The sequence below is a fragment of the Camponotus floridanus genome, unplaced genomic scaffold (genome assembly GCF_003227725.1).
Source record: "Camponotus floridanus strain SB8 unplaced genomic scaffold, Cflo_v7.5 scaffold123, whole genome shotgun sequence".
NCBI classification, from domain to species: domain Eukaryota; kingdom Metazoa; phylum Arthropoda; class Insecta; order Hymenoptera; family Formicidae; genus Camponotus; species Camponotus floridanus.
The window spans coordinates 464522-490138 of NW_020229241.1; the positions used below are offsets into that span (position 1 = coordinate 464522).

Sequence of the window (25617 nt, forward strand, 5' to 3'; positions counted from 1 at the left end):
ATTTACAAATATCTTTCATTATTCAAACAATCAATCGTAATGAAACAGATTCGATAACGATTCATTTTGTTAACAAAAAAAAAAACCACAATAGATGAAATAAAAAAAAAACAATATATGAAAAGAAAGAAAAAGAAAATATATATACTTACGTAGAATAGATTTAAGTTCTAGTTAAAGTATCGTGAAGTGTAAAATCAATTATCCTTCCGATAAGTATATATAATCCGCACTCTTCAAATAGTTAGAATATTTTCCGCCTTCATACGCGTATACTCGTACATAGATCCCCAATTTTAAGAATCTGTAAAAGGAAAACCCATCGATATAAGCCAAATCTAGTAATCCCATATTTTCCAGTAGAGACAAGAAACACTCTTATAAAGTAAGAATCAAAACCCTCAACGATTAACATTAATAGAATTGCTCCACAAGCCCCTTTTAAATAATTATTAACAGTATAACCTTAAGGACCTAACCATATAAAAGGAGACGCAAAGACTTGATTTACAAGCAAAAATGCTTAATACAAATAATTAATAAAATAAACTCTGCACAAAAACTAAATAAAATCGTCTTTACAATAGTGACATATATATATATTCATATAAAGCCACTCAGTAAAAATACGTACTCATTACATTACGAACAAATAACCGAGAACAAACGTACAATACGTTCAAAAGAAAAATTATAACTCTTATACATGACACTTCTAATAATAAACTCTAATACCATGACCAACAGATTTGTTGAAATAAGATTACATTTTTAAACAAGCATAAATACCGCCTCTTATATATACATATATATCTGAAATTTTGTGTCTAACATCTCCATTACTATTTAGGAGAACTATAAGACTCAAATATCACTCAAATTATACTTTACTCAAAATATACATACGCTACCCACATATATATATCTGATCATGATTAATTCTATTACATATATTGAAATAAAATCGCTATATTGATCCTACTAACCTAATTATTAAATGAGACATACACATAGATACACCAAACGGAACAACAAAATGTACCTGTTGATCATCAACAAAATTTATAAATATAATGACTTAAAATTCAAGAGAATAAATTAAATAAAATTAAAATCCGTATCTGTTTCTATTTGATCTGTCGGATAAATAAAAGTCCCCCAACTATTCTTTATGACATACAGAATTTATTAAATAAATATAGTATGTGCTAACCAGAAATTAATAAGAGTTTTTTTTTCTCGATGAAATAAAATTAATTTATAAAACATTTTGTTGAACCAAAAGAATAAATAAAAATATAATAATAAGAACGTCTATGCTTATATATATATATCGTTGGAATCTTGTAGCACAAATCATAGGCTTGAACATCTCTCTCTCTCTCCCGCGTAAACACTCTCTTAAATGTAGATTCTCACCACTAGAAACCTGAAAAAGAAAAATCGTAATTAATAAAAGGTCTATATACAATTTCCTATAAAATAATTGAAGAGGATAATGACCCTCCAAGATAATATAATCAAAATATAAAATTTCTCAATTTAACGCTGTACATTAATACTAAATTATTTCATGACAAATGTCCTACCAATAACCAAGGACATAAATTTTAATAATATTTAAATCGGACACATGCATATACTACATAACCTAATTATAAATAAATACGCGTAAAGCAAATTATTAACAATAATAGTCAATCGCCATGTTATAGAAAACTAAATTCGTATAATTAATATATGCAATCCCTTATAATATCAATGAAAATTAACGCATAAGAATTAACAAAAGAAATAATAAGTTAACATTATAAATATGTAAAATAATAAAATAAAGGGAAATATTTACGCTTACTTATGTAATTTCTTCACGATTATCAAACCATAAATATGAAATGATTTATAAGCTTCCCTTTTCCCAATGAATATATATATATATATATTCTCTAATAACGTGTAGGAAAAATATATAATAAAAATACAATTAATACACATACATGTACATATATTAAACACGACGATTTTTGCCCTACACGGATATCGCGAATAAACTAAGACAAAATAATAATCCCTTGAGAAATCAATGCTTTGACCAATGAGAATTTAATAAAAGATATTTCCAGCAACAGTATTCCTAAGCAAATTGTAATAAATTAGATAAAATCATTTTGATATATGAACAATCGAAATCTTAATGCATTAATCAAAATTTAAAATTATTATATGATCAATGATAATTCAATATTTCATTTATATAAAGCAAAAGTATCAACATTTATAAAATCTTATTGTATGCCGTTTATAAAATTAATACTTAAGACATACAAACCAATATTAAAATTTTGATACATATACGTATACACATTCTTGTTAATTAATAATATAATTTTAAACCTTGTATTCCTTAACTTCCTCTAAAAAGAAATTAATACTAACAATCAAGATCTATATAAAATCCCGCGATGTGAGCGATTTTTAATAATCATCCACCTCGACATCGACAAATCCAAATATCATTTAAAAGTAAAGCCACGGTAGTCCTGCACCTGAAAGAGAAAAATTAATTAGTTAACGAATCTCAAAATTTTAATGAAACATCAATAATAAAATATAATTGGAAGAATCAAATATTAACGATAAAATTTAATAATTAAATTTTAGCGACAGACTTGATAAATTACTTGGCAGAATTGATTAAATAATTAATATGCATAGTACATGACAGGCAAAGCATATTATATAATCATAAAAGCAACACAATCGCCTTTAAATAATTAAAAATATAATAATTAAAACGTGCTAAAAATATAATAACATAATATTAATAGGTACGTCTTATAGTAGTACCATTAAAAATACTTATATAATCAAAAATCCTTACAACACCGATGTCTTAACTAAAAACATATATATATATATATGTTTATATATATATATTTATAAAATTATGCGTTGAAACAACCCCTATAATTTTCGACGTAGAAATGTTGATCCATCAACCCTCTTCCTCCCCGTATATAAATACATGTACGCTCCCATTCGGTAACCTGTAAAAGAAATAAAACAATTAATACAAAATAAAGCCAATACTTGGCGTAGACTTTGTTAGGATAATTCATTAAACGAATAAAGATTAACGATAAAAATCTGACGACCTTCTAGTAGCTTCCCCGGTGATTATTCTAGCAGTAAAATTTTAAAGGCAACCCCAAAAACAAAAATTTAAAATGTTTGTAACTTCGATATCTTTTACAATAGAGATATACTAAGGGCATAATTGTGATCCCATTACCAAGTAGATCAACGTACTAATCGATTAATTAATCAAAATAAGTACACGTCCTAATATGCTCCCGTATATAGTTCTAAAATAACAGTCCCTACTCACTAGAAGTATAAATATGATGCTAACAATCAAATTTACCAAACAAAAGTGTTGTAACTTCGAGATCTTTTACAATAGAATTATAAAAATAATATAATTATGATACCATGACCAAGTAGATCACCACACTAGTCGACTAATTCATCAAAAAAATGACGTCCAAACTTGGGTGAAAACGCTCTCGTATACATCTCTGGGATAATAATTCCAACATATTGGGTATATAGATGTAACCCCTCACGACGATAATATTTTATTTTCCATTGACCATCGATATACTGCTCCCAGTATAACCTATAAATCATAAAACCAAATAAATAATAGCTATGCACTAAATAATATCGCGATACTAATAATCGAAATACAAAACAAAATCGTATAAATATCAAACGAACTCTCCCTCTAAATAATATCATTAAAATCAAAATTACTAGTATCCGACTTAATATCGTCACAAGGATAACATAACAAATACAAGAATAATAAATGTTAAAATATTTTATAATAATATAATTTAAGTGCCATTGAATAATTACAAGATATATATATATTAATCCCCAACTAACAATGAATATTTAATAAATATCCTATGAAACTTGTAAAGACAAAATTATAAATAAAAACGTAAGATAATAACCAAAATTTAACAATTGATAAAACTAATAAATTATATGGTACTAATAATTCTCTATGATTAAAATTGAAATTGCTTAAATGCAAATAATAATAATAACACTAATAACAATAATAATAACAATAATGAATTTGCATAAATTTTAATAAGACTTACCCTTAGAAATAATAATATATCCTTGACCATCAACATTTTAATTCAGCACTGCTTGTTTTTCTTGCTAAACCTGTTGACACCTAAAAACAAATAAAAATGAATATATGTTCTTAGACCATAAATTAATAAAAATATTAACGATAAGAAAATTTCAGAAACAAAATTTTGGTAGTAAAATCTAGCTTCAAATTCTACAAAATAATTCTAACAATTATACATATGAATATATATATATATATATTATATATATATATATGCATCCACTCTTATAACCAATAATAAATGAATAATAAGACCTTAACAAATAAAATATTCACTTATAATAAGCTAATAACGAAATTTAACCAAATACTAGCGGCCCATAACACAAATAATAATTTAAAGTGATCTTACCTGAAAATCAAATAAGAATACCTTATATGACGAAGTCACATGACCCCCCTCCTGGATGCCTGAAAAATTAATGTAAAATAATATTTGGTCATAAGAATAATAATTTCTAACACGAGGCTGTCAATATTTTATAAAAATTTGCAAAGCATTAAGTATAACAAAATGGATAGCATCTATATGCTTAAGGCATATACACATGAGCCAATGAAAAGAAAGAAAAACCAACTAGCATAAATGAACAAAATAATATAAAATTTAGATTAAAATAATAAAAAATCAGAATAAGGCCAATGAACATCATCAAAAATCAACCATGAACATTTACGATCACACTCTTCTATATATAAATGCATGTACCAAGCCTTATAAAATATTAACACTTCATATAAAAAGTTTTCAACTATAATAATCCCCCTTTTTCAAGTACTTTAATGACAAAATTTCATAATACCAAACCTTATTAAGTATAATTATGTCAGAATATTACTTACTAGTAAGTCTTCATATGACGAAAATAATGGACACCCTATATTCGTGTTCCTACTCACCGGGTACCCCCCTGGCAAAAGTATCGCCTGAATAAATAAAATAATAATATTAAGGATGGACACCTATAGCTACTATGAATATAAAATGTATATACACAATTGTAAAATGCACGAACATTTACATATGAGCACTCTTATACGTATATATATATATATATATATATATATATATATATATGTACGTGCATATGAACATATGCAAATTTAATAATGTAAGACTAAAACCTTCCGAGAAATGAATAGAGCCCAGGTACATAATGTGCAAAATGACACTCGAAAAATAGAATCTAAATTCAAAAACTTTATTAAATAAAAATAAAAAATTGCAACAATGAATGTAATGACAGCAACTTCTTACCATACATAATATACATATATCATTAAGTCAAAGGAAATAAAACGTGAAAACACGAGAGAAATAGAGAAATAATACGTGTACTTACGAATAATATTGCACAAAGAATATTATGCGTATAACTCTACGAGTCGAACAAGCGTGCAAGGCCAAGTCCAGCACGTCGCGTTATCTCCATTGGAATTTTTAAACATCCTCTCCCGACCTAAAGGCAGAGGGAAGATCTAAATTCGCGCTCGCATGAATGCAAACCAAATTAATACATCGACTTCTCTTTTATAATTAAGCATTAACAAAGCATTTTCTATTAATATCACACTATTATCCAGTATCATATACCTCTATATACATAAATATGCATACTATATGTAACATGTGAACTGACTACATGTACACATATGTATACATATTTTATAACAAATCCAATAAAATAAAAGTAGAAACGTAATAAACAATCGTCAGGACGAAAATTAACATATATTAATATATAAAAATATACACCTTTATATATATATATATATTAACATGTCCAGAAATATCCCCATATATATGCATACTATATGTAACATATAAATTGAATAAATTTACATATACGCATATATATTTTATAACCAGACTCAATAAAATAACGGTATAAATACAATAAATACGCGTCGCGATAGAAATTGACACATATATATATTAACATGTCCAGAAATCTCCCTATATATATGCATACTATACGTAATATATAAATTGAATAAATTTACATATACGCATATATATATTTATAACAAAACTCAATAAAATAAAGGTATAAATACAATAAATAAGCGTTGCGATGGAAATTTACAAATATATATCTTAACTTGTCCAAAATTATCCCTATATATACGCATACTATATGTAACATACAAATTGACTAAATTTACATATACGCATATATATTTTATAACCAAACTCAATAAAATAACGGTATAAATACAATAAATACGCGTCGCGATAGAAATTGACACATATATATATTAACTTGTCCAACAATATCCCTATATGTATATGCATGCTATATGCATATACATTTTGTAACAAATTTAACAATAAAACAAAGGAGGAGATATAATAGACTGCTACCGCGACAAAATTAATCAGCACACAAAACATATATATATATATATATATTACGAATATTAACAAATAATTAATATTAATAACCCCAAGATTTTATACAATAATTATTAATCTTATACGATGATTATTAAATACGATTCAGTAAAAACTTGCTGAAATCAATTTTCATAAGCAATATGCGAATACATATCTATACATATATATATATATATATATATGTGCTAATATAAAAGTCGCCCAAATGAAAATCTTCAAAGAATAAAATATTGTCAGAATCAAAAGACCTCTTGAATAAAAGATCACGGTAGAGCGTGCAATGAATTCTTCGAGCACATCCGTCGTGATCATTCTTAGAAGTAAAACGAGCCGCTTTTTCATACGTTGTTCCGAGAACTGTAAGAATAAAATTTCTTTTAGCGACATAATAACTATTAAGCGAAGCGATAATTAATTTCCATATATTCTTATTGTAAAATTTATTGTAATAATAATGGCTTAACGCATTAGAATTTATTAAAATATTATTCATAGGCTTGAGTAATTATTAAAAGTCGACTTTGAAAATTTTAAAATATATACATATAAAACCACAAAAATTCTAATTGTTGAAGCCTTTATTAAATAAATAAAAATATATCTTGTAAATGATAAATCTCAATAATTAGTCTTAAGATAATTATTAAACCTGGGAATAATACATGTAATATGCCAGGTTAATCCGCGTAAACGAATTTTAAAAGGTAATTCATTTAAAAAATATTACTGTTACTAATGTGTCTTATAAAGAGAAAGAATGCGGTGAGCATTCTTCGAAGGACACCCAGCAGATCTATTTTTAGAAAAGGAGATAAGCCATCTTCGCATCCGTTGCGTTAGAATCTGCAATCCAAATGCTAAATTTTTCTTTACTAATTATTACTAATTATTAATTTACTAAATATTAATTAATTACTAATTATTAATTTTAACTATATACGCACCATTGTAAAAATCATTGTAATAATAATGGTTTAATACATCAGAATTTACCAAAATATCACTTAAAATTTAAACAATTGTTATAAATCGAACTCAAATTTTCTAATAACATAAATACGATATTATAAAAAAATTCTGATTGTTAAAAATCATTATTAAAAATTATTCTAAAATTATTTAATAAATCTAAGACGCAAGACTTGCAATCCCTACCACAAAACTCTCACCCACCACATCGCAAACTCATAGCAGGAAGGGATAGCTCCAGCAGCCGACCCACCAATCACCAAAAAGGCCCACCTCTTCTCCCTACCATTAAACATCGAACCAGAGGAAGGTATATAAGGCCGCCGCCGCCGCCGCCGGTGTGTCGCTCTGCGCCATTAACTCGCCTGTGTCTCAGCTCTCCCTACGCCCATCAGATCTCCAGCTCTCGAAGAGGAAAAACCTAGAAGCCTACCGGACACCTTAACTTATTCGACAATAACTTAGTCGCGATTTTGATTTTTTTCTTTCGGGACTTAGTCTCAATCTCTATTAAGAGAGCTGTATCAACATTAACACTTTAATAAAGTGCTACCATCCAGCAACCTCTGACTCTTTGGCCATTCTCTGCGCTGCCTTGCCACTTCTTCAGGTTCTCACCGAGGTCGAGCAACCCAGGGAAGGAGCAGCGGTGCCTGTATTCATCCATTGATCCCGTCATCCGGTAAGGAAATAATAAAATAATAATCATTCTTAATCAACCTTGATAATAACTTTGTATATTAGTTCGATTTATTCTAGGCCTATTGACAATTTTCCCAGAATCTTACTTGCCCGTATACAGACTTTAAATTTTTCTTTCGAGTTAAATTATTTAAATTTCAACCGATCCTCTGAGAACGCTCGAAGCGTATCCTAGAGTGTAGCGTCGTTCGAGTTAGTCACTCGATGTGCATTGAGTAGCAAATTCTACTCCTCTGCCGCTTTCACGGAGAGCTTCTCTGAAAGAATTTCTCCGTGGATCCTGTGCCGCTGTGACGTGACGTCTTGCACATCGATACTAGACTCAGAATCTAAGACTCGCTCCTAGAGGATCTGTCGAAATAATAGAATTTATGCACTGGCTTACAAGTTAACTATCGAAACATTTTATGAATTTTATACTTATCTGAAGTAAGCCAGCCGCTCTCACCCGCATCCTCGTCTGTATCCTTGAATCTCCAGACCTCTCGGTGCAACCGCATGCCCCTGAAAAATTCAAAATATATTAAATAAATCATTAATTGCTGTACCCCAATGAACTGTATATAGCCGAACGTTTCAACCATGATATGAGAACGAGTGAGATATACTATCATAATCTACATTCGTTTATCTCACAATAATCCGTTAAGCCGTATTATTCGTCTTAACTCTATGAACCACCTTGCTGTGACTACATTTACCTTATAAAACCATTCATCTTAACAGGTACCTTTCTACGCATCATCGTAAGTAAACCCCTTTTGTGTTAAATCAATCGCATCAAACATACTAAATAGTCGTATTCCCTCGGTAGATGGTTAACCCCCGCCGAACTTCTTCCGTTGGACGCGAAATTTCCCTCCGTGCCGCGGGTATACGCCGCAGGCGTGCCTCCCGGTCGGTACTTAGGCTCCCTACAGCTCGTCAGTTGTTTGCCGACGAGAACGACTTAACAAGCAGAGTAACAAGGTACTCTCCAGTGCGTAGTTTCGCGCCCTCCCGCGCATACCCTTATCGTCCTCCCCGAAACCCTCCAGCGGTTCTTCAAGAGGAACAACAGCCCAGAGCCAGGCCGCCATCGCCCAATTACTCCCCCATCCAGGATTCATCTAATCCCAGCTACTCGCCGGTCGGGACACCGGAAGATCTTCCTTCCATACCGGAAGAACGAAGACCCATAGAACAAAGCACAGAAACTGAGGCTGGTCCATCCAACCCAGGTCAAGTTCTGGATCCCCCTGAACCAAATTTCTACCCGGAACCAGAGGACCTAGTCTTACCAAGCAGTATCCAACCCCTCGTAGGACTAACAGACGAAGATTTTATCGAGATCTACGAATACTTGCAGCGAGATAATTTCTTCAACAACCGCGAATAATAACCATATCTAGATATCGCCTTAGAAATGCTATAGAGAAGAACATTAACTACATACACACATTTATACGTATAACGATATACACTATCTACAACTGTCAAATAATAACAATAATAACAATAATAAAGGATTTGTAAAGCTCTAAGGAAGTAAACTAATAAAAGAAAACAGATCAAAAAGGATAAATTGGGTCAGGTTCAACGCACCTAATCTATTTCCCATCGTCAATCCCTCTCCTGAAAGAAGCGCAAAAGATTCTTAGTCTCTCGGCGTCCTAGGGTATAGCCGGCTTGGCAGGTTGCCCTGAAAAAGAAATAGAGAGAAGTTACAATTGCGTAACAAATAAATACGTGAGAAGTTACGATCGAGACGTAACAACGAAATCTCAAAACGTAACACTACCATTAAACGTCGAACCAGAGGAAGGTATTTAAGGCACCCCAGCTGCTCTCTCCGGGCCTTTTAGACAAAGTCGGTCAGCCCTCTAACACAGCTCTCGCCATTAACTCGCCTGTGTCTCAGCTCTCTCTACGCCCATCAGATCTCCAGCTCTCGAAGAGGAAAAACCTAGAAGCCTACCGGACACCTTAACTTATTCGAAAATAACTTAGTCGCGATTTTGATTTTTTTCTTTCGGGACTTAGTCTCAATCTCTATTAAGAGAGCTGTATCAACATTAACACTTTAATAAAGTGCTACCATCCAGCAACCTCTGACTCTTTGGCCATTCTCTGCGCTGCCTTGCCACTTCTTCAGGTTCTCACCGAGGTCGAGCAACCCAGGGAAGGAGCAGCGGTGCCTGTATTCTTCCATTGATCCCGTCATCCGGTAAGGAAATAATAAAATAATAATCATTCTTAATCAACCTTGATAATAACTTTGTATATTAGTTCGATTTATTCTAGGCCTATTGACAATTTTCCCAGAATCTTACTTGCCCGTATACAGACTTTAAATTTTTCTTTCGAGTTGAATTATTTAAATTTCAACCGATCCTCTGAGAACGCTCGAAGCGTATCCTAGAGTGTAGCGTCGTTCGAGTTAGTCACTCGATGTGCATTGAGTAGCAAATTCTACTCCTCTGCCGCTTTCACGGAGAGCTTCTCTGAAAGAATTTCTCCGTGGATCCCGTGCCGCTGTGACGTGACGTCTTGCACATCGATACTAGACTCAGAATCTAAGACTCGCTCCTAGAGGATCTGTCGAAATAATAGAATTTATGCACTGGCTTACAAGTTAACTATCGAAACATTTTATGAATTTTATACTTATCTGAAGTAAGCCAGCCGCTCTCACCCGTACCCTCGTCTGTATCCTTGAATCTCCAGACCTCTCGGTGCAGCCGCATGCTCCTGGAAATTCAGTATATGCTAGATAAATTATCATTCGTTGTACGACAATTTTCCCCGAATCCTACCTTCCCGTATACAGACTTTAAATTTTTCTTTCGAGTTGAATTATTTAAATTTCAACCGATCCTCTGAGAACGCTCGAAGCGTATCCTAGAGTGTAGCGTCGTTCGAGTTAGTCACTCGATGTGCATTGAGTAGCAAATTCTACTCCTCTGCCGCTTTCACGGAGAGCTTCTCTGAAAGAATTTCTCCGTGGATCCTGTGCCGCTGTGACGTGACGTCTTGCACATCGATACTAGACTCAGAATCTAAGACTCGCTCCTAGAGGATCCGTCGAAATAATAGAATTAATGCACTGGCTTACAAGTTAACTATCGAAACATTTTATGAATTTTATACTTATCTGAAGTAAGCCAGCCGCTCTTACCCGTATCCTTGTCTGTACCCCCTGAATCTCCGGACGTCTCGGTGCAACCGCATGCCCCTGAAAAATTCAAAATATATTAAATAAATCATTAATTGCTGTACCCCAATGAACTGTATATAGCCGAACGTTTCAACCATGATATGAGAACGAGTGAGATATACTATCATAATCTACATTCGTTTATCTCTCAATAATCCGTTAAGCCGTATTATTCGTCTTAACTCTATGAACCACCTTGCTGTGACTACATTTACCTTATAAAACCATTCATCTTAACAGGTACCTTTCTACGCATCATCGTAAGTAAACCCCTTTTGTGTTAAATCAATCGCATCAAACATACTAAATAGTCGTATTCCCTCGGTAGATGGTTAACCCCCGCCGAACTTCTTCCGTTGGACGCGAAATTCCCCTCCGTGCCGCTGGTATACGCCGCAGGCGTGCCTCCCGGTCGGTACTTAGGCTCCCTACAGCTCGTCAGTTGTTTGCCAACGAGAACGACTTAACAAGCAGAGTAACAAGGTACTCTCCAGTGCGTAGTTTCGCGCCCTCCCGCGCATACCCTTATCGTCCTCCCCGAAACCCTCCAGTGGTTCTTCAAGAGGAACAACAGCCCAGAGCCAGGCCGCCATCGCCCAATTACTCCCCCATCCAGGATTCATCTAATCCCAGCTACTCGCCGGTCAGGACACCGGAAGATCTTCCTTCCATACCGGAAGAACGAAGACCCATAGAACAAAGCACAGAAACTGAGGCTGGTCCATCCAACCCAGGTGAAGTTCTGGATCCCCCTGAACCAAATTTCTACCCGGAACCAGAGGACCTAGTCTTACCAAGCAGTATCCAACCCCTCGCAGGACTAACAGACGAAGATTTTATCGAGATCTACGAATACTTGCAGCGAGATAATTTCTTCAACAACCGCGAATAATAACCATATCTAGATATCGCCTTAGAAATGCTATAGAGAAGAACATTAACTACATACACACATCTATACGTATAACGATATACACTATCTACAACTGTCAAATAATAACAATAATAACAATAATAAAAATTTGTAAAGCTCTAAGGAAGTAAACTAATAAAAGAAAACAGATCAAAAAGGATAAATTGGGTCAGGTTCAACGCACCTAATTTATTTCCTATCGTCAATCCCTCTCCTGAAAGAAGCGCAAAAGATTCTTAGTCTCTCGGCGTCCTAGGGTATAGCCGGCTTGGCAGGTTGCCCTGAAATAGAAATAGAGAGAAGTTACAATTGCGTAACAAATAAATACGTGAGAAGTTACGATCGAGACGTAACAACGAAATCTCAAAACGTAACACCATACAACTTTTGTCTGAAACATTTCTTTCTAACTCTAAGTAATAACGAGATATTTGACTGACAAGAATAAAATGGGACACACTGTGTATAACATTTGTAAATATTTATATAATTTATATTTATTTTATTACAAAATTAAAAGTGTAAATAAAAGATAAATTTATTATTTACATTAGTTCAGCTGGCTACAGGTGTCCATCATATTAGTTTTCTACCAACGTTACGCATGTGCGACCGCCATATTACATGATTTTCGAGAATACATTTTACGTACATACAAAATCTCAATGGGAGTTGGCGATCGAGTTATAATATAGGTATCTGTGGATCGAACAAATCGTTAATTATTTGACTTCCGTCGTTTGAGATATAACCGGAGAGAAAAAAATATACATATATAGCTAATTTAACTAATTGACCTAACCAAAATCACAGACGCTAAAATGTATATATTAGTGTTTTCGAGCGATTGGGTTAGTAGTTCCGAGGTAGTTCATTAGACATCACTGATCAATCACAGCTATTCCTCAGAAGAATATTACTATTATATTCTTTCTTTTTTATTTTAAAAGCCGCTGTATATATTCTCATAAAATAGTAACGTTTATATGTTTCTACTAATTTATAATAATTTTATTAAACAAAAGATATTACATATAATATTATGAATAATAATAAAAATTTGAATCGCATAATAAAGTAATACAAATATCAATCACTTTTAGTATCAGTAAAACATTCTGCCTAAAATTGCGCGTTTAGTGATACAATTCTATGTTCAATATAATCGTAAAAAGAAATTATGATATACAATAATAAATTGAAAAATTCTTAGAAATCATATAGAAATCGTGTAATAAGAGATAAAAAATAAATCATTAAATCTCAATGTAAACAAAATAATACTGTTAAGTGATAATAAATACTGTTATGTTGTATAAAAATTCATATGGTATTGTGTATAGCATGTGTATAGCAATTATAGATATTAATATATAAGAAAAACAGATCATTTATTAATGTCCTCAAAAGTATTATTATATATAAATTATTTGTATATACATTTGCGAAGTCCTCGAAAAAAAAATTTGTTGTACATTAGTGAAAAAATCAAGATTAAAAAAAACAGATTGTAATGTATACATGAGAAACCGATACTCTTTGCATGTATACAAAGAAATTATTAAATATTTCAGGGTCCTCAAAAACGTCAATTGACAAATATATATATATATAGGGCATTCCACGCCAAATCGGACACCATTTAGCTTTTGCATCGCCGATTTTTTCGAAAATTTTTTATGTTTTAGTATTGGTTGAAAGAGGCCTCTATGATTTTTTTCAATTTTTTTTGTCGAATCGTTTTCAAGATATCGATTTTTCAAAAATTACGTTACTTTTTTTTTAGACGTCCATAAGTTTGCGAAAAATGGGCCAAATGGGACGTTTTTTTTTGAAATTTTTCTTTTTAAACGCACTTTTGATAAAAAATATCGAAAAAATTTTTCAAACCGTATTTCTATAAGATTTTCAAGTTTTAAATATAAATTGTTGATTTACCAAAAACACGTACTGATCGATTTTCTTAAAAATTTTTTGTAAAAAACTGTCATTCATTCCACAACTTTTAGCCTAAGTAGATAATGGGATAATGATGGGATCTATTTTTTTTCGATTTTTTTATTTCCATATTTTAATTATCCGTGTTGAAAATAAATATTAATCTTTTTTTCAGGCTCACCGGCAACGGTCATTGTTATTTATTAAATAAAATAGATATATCTTAATCATTTAATGAACGATGACCGATAATATTTATTTGAATAAACCACAATATATACAAATTTCAACTCCTCAACAATTATATGTAGGAAGCCGGGCTTTACAGATAACTCGATGTGCTTATTGAACTCGCTTTATTTCCAAAAACTGTCGAGAGACGTGCGTTTCCTCGTACAATACGTCGCCATTCCTTTTTTTTCATCACCCCTCTCCCCTCAGCCCACGCAGGGCCTATGGCGCCGCCTGGTCCCCGCGTGCTACAGTTCGGCCATTCTGACAGGGTTTGGTCCCTCAAATCAATCTTAATATTGCACATTGAGCAAAATAGTCAACTTAAACGAATAAGCATTCTAGCTGATCAGAGTTTCTTATAAAAAGATAAATAAAAATGAAACGATCGGCGCGTAAAATAGTAATTGTAAACATGAAATTCAGACATTCGCCGATAACATAAATAATGAAAGGATGGTGTCCTACATAATATAATAGCGCCAGTTAACTTGAATAAATTATATCTATAACATAACTAAAAAAAGTATAAATATCCCGTTCAGGGATCTGCGACCACTTGCTACGGACGGAGATTGTTAACGTCCCACGTATCGCTGTATAATCGCTGGGTGTTCTGACATCCCGCTGGATCAGAAACAACGTATCTATCGTTACGCAGTACCCTAGAAATCTCGTAGGGACCCCGAAATTGAGGAATCATTTTCTTGTTTATTCCGGGTGTGCTTTCGAAGTTACGGATCATCACCAGATCCCCCTTTTCATATTTCTTCGGTGTCTTATGTCGGCTGTCATAATCTCTTTTCTGACGCTGCTGCGAAAGATGAGTGCGCTGCGCTGCCTGGTCACGAATGACATCGAGATCTCTAGTGGGTGGACTAATAACGGCCTGAACAACGTCTTTGAGACGGTCAACGCAAGGACCTCGTTGGTTAATACCAAAAACAAGCTGACTGGGAGTCGTATCCGTAGACCGATTGATAGTGTTATTGATAGCGTACTCTATTTCGGGCAATACTTTATACCACTGACGACCTTCTCTCAAATCCGATAGTTTAGCCATACAAGGAGCTATGATCCTATTGATGCGCTCCGCCTGCCCATTGGCCTGTGGCGATCCCACCGCGATCTTAATGTGCTGGATCTCCTGATCCTTAAGGAAATCTTCAAACTCCTGTGAGGTGAAAGCACTTCCGCGATCGGAAATGATTGTCTTGGGCTTGTTGTAAGTCTGGAAGAATTGCTGCAAGCAACTAATAGCTTCCCTTGCATTAGTACTTTTCGTAGGAAACAACCTAACGAACTTAGAAAAAGCATCTACAATTAATAATATATATTTCTTTAACGACACTCGATTATCTACTGGACCATAATGGTCAATATGAATGGTTTCGAACGGAAGATTTCCTTTAGGAATCGGATGCAAATGTCCCTCTCGCTTACCGCTTACAGGCGAAAATGATATACACTTCAGACAGTGCCGCACATGTTCCTCACACCTCTTCCGTATTCGCGGGAACCAATACGTTCGTCGAATAGCATCAATCATCTTTCCGGAGCCGACATGGCCCATCTCGTTGTGATAACGTACAGAACGTGTCTTACCATTGGTTCTGGCACAACAAATAAGAGATCGGTACCCTGTTTCTTGTATACCAATCCGTTTCGCAATTTGTAGTTCGCGTCCTCTGTTTCTAGTTTTCTGGCAATGTCCTTTATCGTGGGGTCTCGGCATTGCAATACTGTGAGGTTCCATTCAAATGGGTTGTCTTCAACCACCAACACTCCGAAAGATCTACTCAGCGCGTCTACATGGCCCATTTTCGTTCCTGGTCGATGTACTACTTTAAAATCGAAATTCTGGAGTTCAAGACTCCATCTTGCTATCCGAGCATTAATATCGCGTTTTTCTAAAGTCTGGGTCACAGCACTGCAATCCGATACAATAACAAATGGTATATCTTGCAAATAAACTCGAAACCTACGTACGGCGTACACTATGGCCAACGTTTCCAGCTCAAAGCTGTGGTATCGCGCTTCAACCTCGGCGGTTCGACGGCTAAAATAGAACACAGGGTGCATTTTCCTATCGCTCTGCTGCTGCACTGCCCCAAACCCATGAGCACTAGCATCACAATGGAGTTCTGTATGAGCTTTTGGATTGTAAACGGCCAAAATCGGGGCCTCCACTAATCTATTCTTTAACGTTACAAACGCTAGTCTTTCTTCCTCTCCAAATTTAAAAGTAATATCTTTTTTTAACAAATGATATAGCGGTCGGGCGATCAGAGAAAAGTCCCGTATGAACCTCCGAAAGTATGAAGCTAGCCCTACAAACGAGTGAACTTCCTTAGTGGTCTTGGGTTCGGGAAAGTTCTGCACCGCCGCAATACCTCTATCTGTGGGCTGTATTCCCTTCTCTGAAACTTTATATCTTAAATATTCAACTTCCTTGTACAGAAAGGCACATTTCTCCAATTTCAGCTCGAGTTTATTGCTAACCAGAATAGTGAAAACCTCTTTCAAAACGTCAATATGTGATTCTAACGTCTCAGTGGCTACTAAAATATCATCCATGTAGACCACGACATCACCCCGTTTTATTAATTCCGAAAACGCCTCATTAATGAAACGTTGGAACAACTGAGGCCCGATTTTGAGACCAAAGGGCATTTGCAGAAACTCGAACTGACCTAGTGGAGTCACAAAAGAGGTGTACCTTACCGATTCGCTCGCCATCACGACATGATAAAAACCGTCCTTCAAGTCCAGCGAACTATAGAAGCGTTTACCTCTTAATGCATCCAATTGATCGTCGATTAGGGGTAGTGGATAGTTGTCTCTTACTAAACCTTATTTAATGCGCGATAGTCCACACACATCCTAATCTCTTCCGATTTCTTCCGGGTTAGCACTACTGGAGAGGCGTATTCTGAAACACTTTTCCTAATTATACCTTCTAACAAATCGTTTAAAATTCGCTGTACCTTTTCTTTTTCCGCGAATCCTAACCTTCGAGGACCGAATTGTATCGGTTTATTGTCTTTTAAAATCAAAACGGCTTCTACTTGCACTTTAGGAGTTTCTGGTCGGATTAGCTCTACATAATAATCAATAAAAATACCCTCGACCAACTGTCGTACTTTTACAGGCATGTCACGATTTATATTAAGATTAGAGTAATCGGAATCGTTACCAATAAGTAATATTTCACTAACCGCTTTATCAAAATCCGGACTGTTTGTTAACCGATAGTTGAAAAGTCTCAATGTGTTTCTGCCAATTAGTAATGGAACAGTCATCGTGCGATCTGGCACTACTCCTACAGTTACCATTTTACTACAATCGTCCATCGTAATCGTGGCTTTAACTATCCCGCGTACCTGAAGCTTCGAATTATTTATGCCACGATATCTGTTCCATTCTTGTCCGGCAACTCGTATATCTTTACAACTTATTAAACTTTCCTGTACAAGAGTAATTGGACATCCCGTGTCAATTCTCGCCATGCACGAAAGCGGCGTTCGTCCTCGAACCTGCAGCTCAACCATTTGCTGAAATTCATCTCGAGGTTCCTCTTGAACATTCACCAGATGGATTCTGTCATCCTCTTCTGGATGATCCTCGTTCTCCGACTCGTCGCTCGTACTCTCTAACGGCTCCTCGTTGTCAACCAGACCTACTTGACGATCAGCCCGATCGGCTTTCTTGTTACCTGGCTTCTTCTTGTCCTTGTCTATTTCCTTGATTTTCTCTTTTTCCGTAGGACAGTTCTTCGCATAGTGGCCCATCTCTCCACATTGGAAGCATTTTGTCGCCCCTCTAGTTCCAAGCTTCGGACTTTCTCCAGAAACTGTTTTTGAATCGGTCCTGAGCTTCGGGCTTTTTGGTCCCAAGCCATCACTGCTTCCGGTGCTTCTAATTTAATCCCCCGCAACGCTTTTATTAACTCCTGCACCGTCGAAAACGAATGCATCTTCGCTTGATTTTTCAGAATCCTCCTGGGAATTCCCTCGATAACATAGTCAACTAACTCTTCTTCTGTTATCGGAACTTTGTTTCCTTTGATTATTTTGTCATGACAATAGTCGCTGAACGTTTCGTTCCTCTGCCACACTCGGTTTTCGAAATCACGTTTTCTTTCCAACCTGCTGATAGGTTGATTAAACATAGCGTCCATTTTTTCCAGTAGCCTATCTATCGTCGTTGACAGATGTTCCACGATTGAAAAATACCACTCAGCCGCTTTTCCGCGCAGCTTTGAATCGACCAATATCTTAGCCGCATTTTCGTCGAACTCGTACGTATCTCGCAGTAAGTTGACTTGAGCCTTCCACCTTTCGAAATCATCACCTGTCCCGTGATACTCGCTGAGAAGGTCACTGACATTTTTGATGCTCATGGTTGTACGAGAAACTGTCGACACGCTGCTTCTGGTAGTCGTACGCAGTAAGTCGTTTTCACGACGTAGTAACTCAATTTCTTTTTGCATTAGCTCGCGCTCTTTGGCTGCCAGCTCTGCCTCACGTTGGGTTAAACTCTCACTTCCCGGTGTAGCAGCTCTTCCGTTGTGTGTTACTACCTCCTCCTGGTTACCATTTTCCTCGCGATCCTCAGCCGGCTGTCTCCGAGCCGTTTCCTTCATCCACTCTCCAGAGGGGTCCGCTTGTTGCATCCTTGCAATCAACTCGGCTTTCCGTCCCGTCGTGGATAGCTCGTATTGCCGCAAAAGGTCTTTTAGCTGTGCCACACTAAGCGTATACGGATCCATCTCGTATAGCCTCTATTTGCACCACAAGCACTGGGCTGCACTCGTGCAGTTTCTGTCCTTGTCACGCCCTTAACTGTTACGCTTCTCTAACACGTTTTCTTCCTTCTTACCCGTTACACAGGTCGTTAACGACGTATTTCCGTCGAATACTGTGCCGAATGATCTCGAGTCACGAATCTCTTGAACCAGAAGTTTTCAGTCGCCCGCACACAGCCGAAACGATAACCTCTCTTTCCAGGCCACAGCCTATGCTTTGTTAGTACGCACACAGCAGCACTCTGTTTCCTCGAGTAGAAGTCTTCAGTCGTCCGCACACAGCCGAAACGAACTGCCAGCTTCTCTCGTCGAATCCCACTTCTGAATTTGTAGGAAGCCGGGCTTTACAGATAACTCGATGTGCTTATTGAACTCACTTTATTTCCAAAAACTGTCGAGAGACATGCGTTTCCTCATACAATACGTCGCCATTCCTTTTTTTTTCACCACCCCTCTCCCCTCAGCCCACGCAGGGCCTATGGCGCCGCCTGGCCCCCGCGTGCTACATATATGACTGGGCAATAAAACCAAATTCTTTGCCAAATATTTATGCTCGATTCTTCTCTAACGAAGATTACATTCGAGCCAAAGAATCATTAGAGAAACGATATATGAGAGCAAAGACAATAACAGGGACGCAAAAATATCATTGTGTAATTCCAGACGGAGAAGACACTTTGAGATTGAAAAAATTTTCGTTATCTGTTGAATCTCGAATTTATAAAATATTTAAACGTGTGAGAAAATAAATGCTACTGAATAAAAAAAACTTTATCAAGCATAATAAGTACTTTATTTCGGCTGTATCTTTTTCCTGAAATCAATCTGTGAACTAATTAATAATCACTATGTGTCAGATAATTATTAATAGTAGCTCCTGTGTATAGTATTTTTTTTTCAGATATTTTTCAACAAGGATAACTTAAATATGGAAACAGAAAAATCGAAAAAAAATAGATCCCATTGTTATCCCATTATCTACTTAGGCTTAAAAGTTGTGGAATGAATGACAGTTTTTCACAAAAAATTTTTAAGAAAATCGATCAGTACGTGTTTTTTGTAAATCAACAATTTATATTCAAAACTTGAAAATCTTATAGAAATACGGTTTGAAAAATTTTTTCGATATTTTTTATCAAAAGTGCGTTTAAAAAGAAAAATTTCAAAAAAAAACCGTCTCATTTGGCCAATTTTTCGCAAACTTATGGACGTCTAAAAAAACAGTAATATAATTTTTGAAAAATCGATATTATGAAAACCATTCGATAAAAAAAATTGAAAAAAATCATGGAGGCCTCTTTCAACCAATACTAAAACATAAAAAATTTTCAAAAAAATCGGCGATGCAAAAGCTAAATGGTGTCCGATTTGGCGTGTAATTTGCAATTAACAATTCCATATTTTTTCTTAAAAACAACTGTATGTTTTCTTTACACCAATTGATTCCTCTCATTATTTTGTACATAAAAGTATCAAGGTAAGATAATCGAAAAATGAATGGTTTACTAGATATTTTATGGTTTATGTAAAATTAAGAAATTAGTTCAAGCCTTATAACTCAAAAAGTACTTAATAAAAAGGTACCTAATTATAGTGTTTTGGAAAGCTCTCGAGATAAGCTACAAGAATATGCAATGAAAAATAGGGGGTTCCATTTAAGAAATTGAAGGTAATCTTTATGTGACCTTCAAATGACTATCCAAGGTCAAATTTTTTCCACCCATCTTCTGTCCCCCTCAAAGTCAAGCAACTTTTATTTGAAACATTTTGTTGTACATTCAAATATAAAAAAGTTATTGGGGTGGATCACTTAAAATGGCCCACCCTGTATATATATACAGGGTGTCCCATTTTAATCCATCCAGTCGAATATCCCGAAAACCAAATCCGAAAGAGAAAAATGTTTCAGACAAAAGTTGTATGGTTTCTAGGGGGACATAAGATGGTATCATTGGTTTGACCTTGAAGAGTTATTTGAAGGTCATATGAAGGTCACCTTCAATTTCTTAAATGGAACCTACATTTTCTCATTACATATTCTTGTAGCTTATCTCGAGAGCTTTCCAAAACACTATAATAAAATATTTTTTTATTGAGTACTTTCCAAGTTATGAGGCTTGAAATCATTTCTTAATTTTGCATAAACCATAAAATATCTAGTAAAATATGCATTTTTCGATTATCTTACCTTAATACATTTATGTACAAAATAATGAGAGAAATCAATTGGTGTAAAAAAACACATAGTTGTTTCAAAGAAAAAATATGTAATTGTTAATTGCAAATTACATATTTTTTCTTTGAAACAACTATGTGTTTTTTTACACCAATTAATTTCTCTCATTATTTTATACATAAAAGTATTAAAGCAAGATAATCGAAAAATGAGTATTTTACCAGATATATTACGGTTTATGTTAAATTAAGAAATGATTTCAAGCCTCATAACTCGAAAAGTACTCAATAAAAAAATATTTTATTATAGTGTTTTGGAAAGCTCTCGAGATAAGCTACAAGAATATGTAATGAGAAAATGTAGGTTCCATTTAAGAAATTGAAGGTGACCTTCAAATAACTCTTCAAGGTCAAACCAATGGTACCATCTTATGTCCCCCTAGAAACCATACAACTTTTGTCTGAAACCTTTTTCTCTCTCGGACTTGGTTTTCGGGATATTCGACTGGATGGATTAAAATGGGACACCCTGTATATATACAGGGTTGGGCAAAAGTCCGGAAACGGTCAAATATCTCGAAAAGGATCAACTATAGCGAAAAATTGTAAATAGCAAAGTTGTAGGGCTTAAAAAAATGTACCTAATGATGACTAAAAATTTTACTTTGAGTGGAGGACGAAGATCATATAAAAGTCAAATTGAATTTTTTAAATGGAACTGCCTACTTTTTATTGCATATTCTTATAGCTTATCTCGAGACCTTTCCAAAACACTATAATTAAGTACTCTTTTTATTAAGTACTTTTTGAGTTATAAGGCTTGAAATAATTTCTTAATTTTACATAAATCATAAAATATCTAGTAAACCATTCATTTTTCGATTATCTTACCTTCATACTTTTATGTACAAAATAATGAGAGGAATCAATTGGTGTAAAGAAAACACATAGTTGTTTCTAAGAAAAAATATGTAATTTGCAATTAACAATTCCATATTTTTTCTTAAAAACAACTATATGTTTTCTTTACACCAATTGATTCCTCTCATTATTTTGTACATAAAAGTATAAAGGTAAGATAATCGAAAAATGAATGGTTTACTAGATATTTTATGGTTTATGTAAAATTAAGAAATTATTTCAAGCCTTATAACTCAAAAAGTACTTAATAAAAAGAGTACTTAATTATAGTGTTTTGGAAAGTCTCGAGATAAGCTATAAGAATATGCAATAAAAAGTAGGCAGTTCCATTTAAAAAATTCAATTTGACTTTTATATGATCTTCGTCCTCCACTCAAAGTAAAATTTTTAGTCATCATTAGGTACATTTTTTTAAGCCCTACAACTTTGCTATTTACAATTTTTCGCTATAGTTGATCCTTTTCGAGATATTTGACCGTTTCTGGACTTTTGCCCAACCCTGTATATATATATATATATATATATATATATATATACAGGGTGTCCCTAAATTCGCGCCCACGGAGTACAAGGCGTGATACTTTAGGCTAAAAGAAATAACTTTTTCCTTTAGCAAAATTGCGTGCGATAAGTAGTTTTTGAAGGAGAGCAGGTTGAAGTAAACCAATAGACGTTCTGGTGTAAGTGGCGCTCAGGGCCGGCGCGCGCGCTTCGTTCACTTGTATCAAATTCTTGACTAGTATTTACAAGTAATGTTAAAACATTAATGCTTTGTTATAATTAGTTTACTATGAATTTATTTTTATCTTAATTATGATTTTATTTTAATTATACATATAATTAGTTAGATTATACTTAAGACTCAAAATGTAGAAAATTTTTCAAAATGTAAGAAAATGATGAAAAAAGAAAAAAATTTAGAAGAATAGAAACGCGTTTAGCTCGCAAAGCACATTACTATTTACATTTGTCTCTATTTTCAGATAGATCTACGAAATCAGACATTCTTTTATCTTTTATTACGTAAGAAATAAAAGCAATATTTATTTTGTTAATTATTCACTTTTTAAAGAATACAATATGGAAAAAGATCACGGTTCAGTATTCAAGTTGATTCTTATTATTTGAGTCTTAAGTATAATCTAACTAATTATATGTATAATTAAAATAAAATCATAACTAAGATAAAAATAAATTCATAGTAAACTAATTATAACAAAGCATTAATGTTTTAACATTATTTGTAAATACTAGTCAAGAATTTGATACAAGTGAGCGAAGCGCGCGCGCCGGCCCTGAGCGCCACTTACACCAAAACGCCTATTGGTTTACTTCAACCTGCTCTCCTTCAAAAACTACTTATCGCACGCAATTTTGCTAAAGGAAAAAGTTATTTCTTTTAGCCTAAAGTATCATGCCTTGTACTCCGTGGGCGCGAATTTAGGGACACCCTGTATATATATATATATATATATATATATATATATATACACGGTTTGGTTATAAAGTTTTAGGATTATCTTTACCAAATATAAAGAAGTTGTTATATCTTTAATTTTATTATTTATTTTTAAATATATATTCCTTCTAATTCTACACAGAATTTGACGTGCTCTTTTAGCTTGTATAAGGCATTCTAAAAAACTAAAACTGGGACGCTGTTTAATTGTTTTGTAACGTTGCTTTGAATTTGCTTTACATCGTTAAATCAGTCCTTTTAATTTTAATTTAAGTTTGAAGGAAAGAAAATAGTTAGCTAAGACCAAATTGGGAAAATAAAAGGAATTATAAAGCTCAGTCACATTTTCAGATGTTAAAAAGTGATTATAATGTTATACGCGGAACGTTATTATGGAGGAAAAAACTAATTCCCATTCTTTTTCATCTCAGGTTACACACGATTGATTATTGCAAGCAATTTTTCCATGACGGTCTTATAAAATTTAATTATTAAATTAAATTGGTATCCCTTGTAGAACAAATTCTTTGTTAATTATATTCAAAAATATTTAAACACACTGTAGGCTATAAAACCACTAGGCGCAGAACTATAACGCAAATTAATCAATATGGCAATATAAATTTAGATCAGAAACAATTTAAGAGAAATCACAAAAAATTATTTATTTTAAAAACAAAAGAGGGCAAACGTTTCGATCTGCTCCAGATCATTATCAATGCCAAGAATCGCAAAAGAAAAAAAGAAAAACATATAAATAAGTGAAAAAGCAAAAAAAGGCTACGAGGTCATCGATGTACATTAGGTCAGCAGATTTCGAAATAACGGATAAAGACGTCGCATATTTTTAAATTAATACATACAAAGCAGTCAAAAACGCGAAAAACTCAATAAAAACGCTCGGATTTACAAAATAACCGCAATCATGCTCGCTCGCACGTATGCTACTCACCAGAATAATGAAATAAAAACGCGGTGCGAAGCAAACACACAAAATACGTAGAAGCAGGAGTGCAAGCACCCATCCTCAATATGTAGCAAAAATTCCAAAGAGTCTTCAAAATGTAGCAAAATTCCAAAGAGTCTTCAAAGTTTAAATTAGATTCCAGAAAAAGCGATAGTCAAAATCTGAAAAATAAAGCAAGCGGAGCAACACACGCACAAGCAAGACACAATGCAGTAAACAGACAAATAAAATCAGACAAAATCATAGTAATGTTAAAAACGCCAGAAATCTTTAAGATGGAATGCAAGAAAATTTGCAATTAACTTAAAAAGAAAGCAATAGCAGGGAAACGAATTAATTGAGAGCAAAGCCAATACCTTGTAAATAAAAGCACAAGTATCTCGAGCGAGATCTCGGATCGAACTGAGCTACGATACGTAAAGGAATCCGGCGTGTGCCCCATCCCCCGAGCACACGAGAGGGGAGGAGGGGGAAAGAAAAGAAAAGCAGGAACGGATCTAAATATGAAAAATTGATATGTAGAAGAGAGATAAGAACTTGTTATAATTTAAAGGATTTAATGATGGGGAGGTAAACATTGTCTAATTTTTCGGTATCTTTCTGTACATTGAGCCCATTACTTTGCAGTGTAATATGGATCATTTCTGAGATAGATCTTCTAAAATAAGAAGAATCTTGATCCAAGATTTTTGCATTATCCCATGCAAATTCATGTCCCTCTAATC

General features: G+C 34.0%; 1 protein-coding gene across 1 annotated transcript; it reads right to left on the minus strand.

The window, feature by feature from the left end:
• Positions 1-15125: 15125 nt before the first annotated feature.
• LOC112639981 lies at positions 15126-19334 on the minus strand. The gene is made up of 4 exons (XM_025415581.1): positions 18598-19334; positions 17520-18481; positions 16169-17415; positions 15126-15866 (listed from the first exon to the last, which is right to left on the minus strand). Exons 1-4 carry the CDS (start codon positions 19332-19334, stop codon positions 15126-15128), a joined length of 3687 nt encoding a protein of 1228 aa, XP_025271366.1.
• Positions 19335-25617: the final 6283 nt, after the last annotated feature.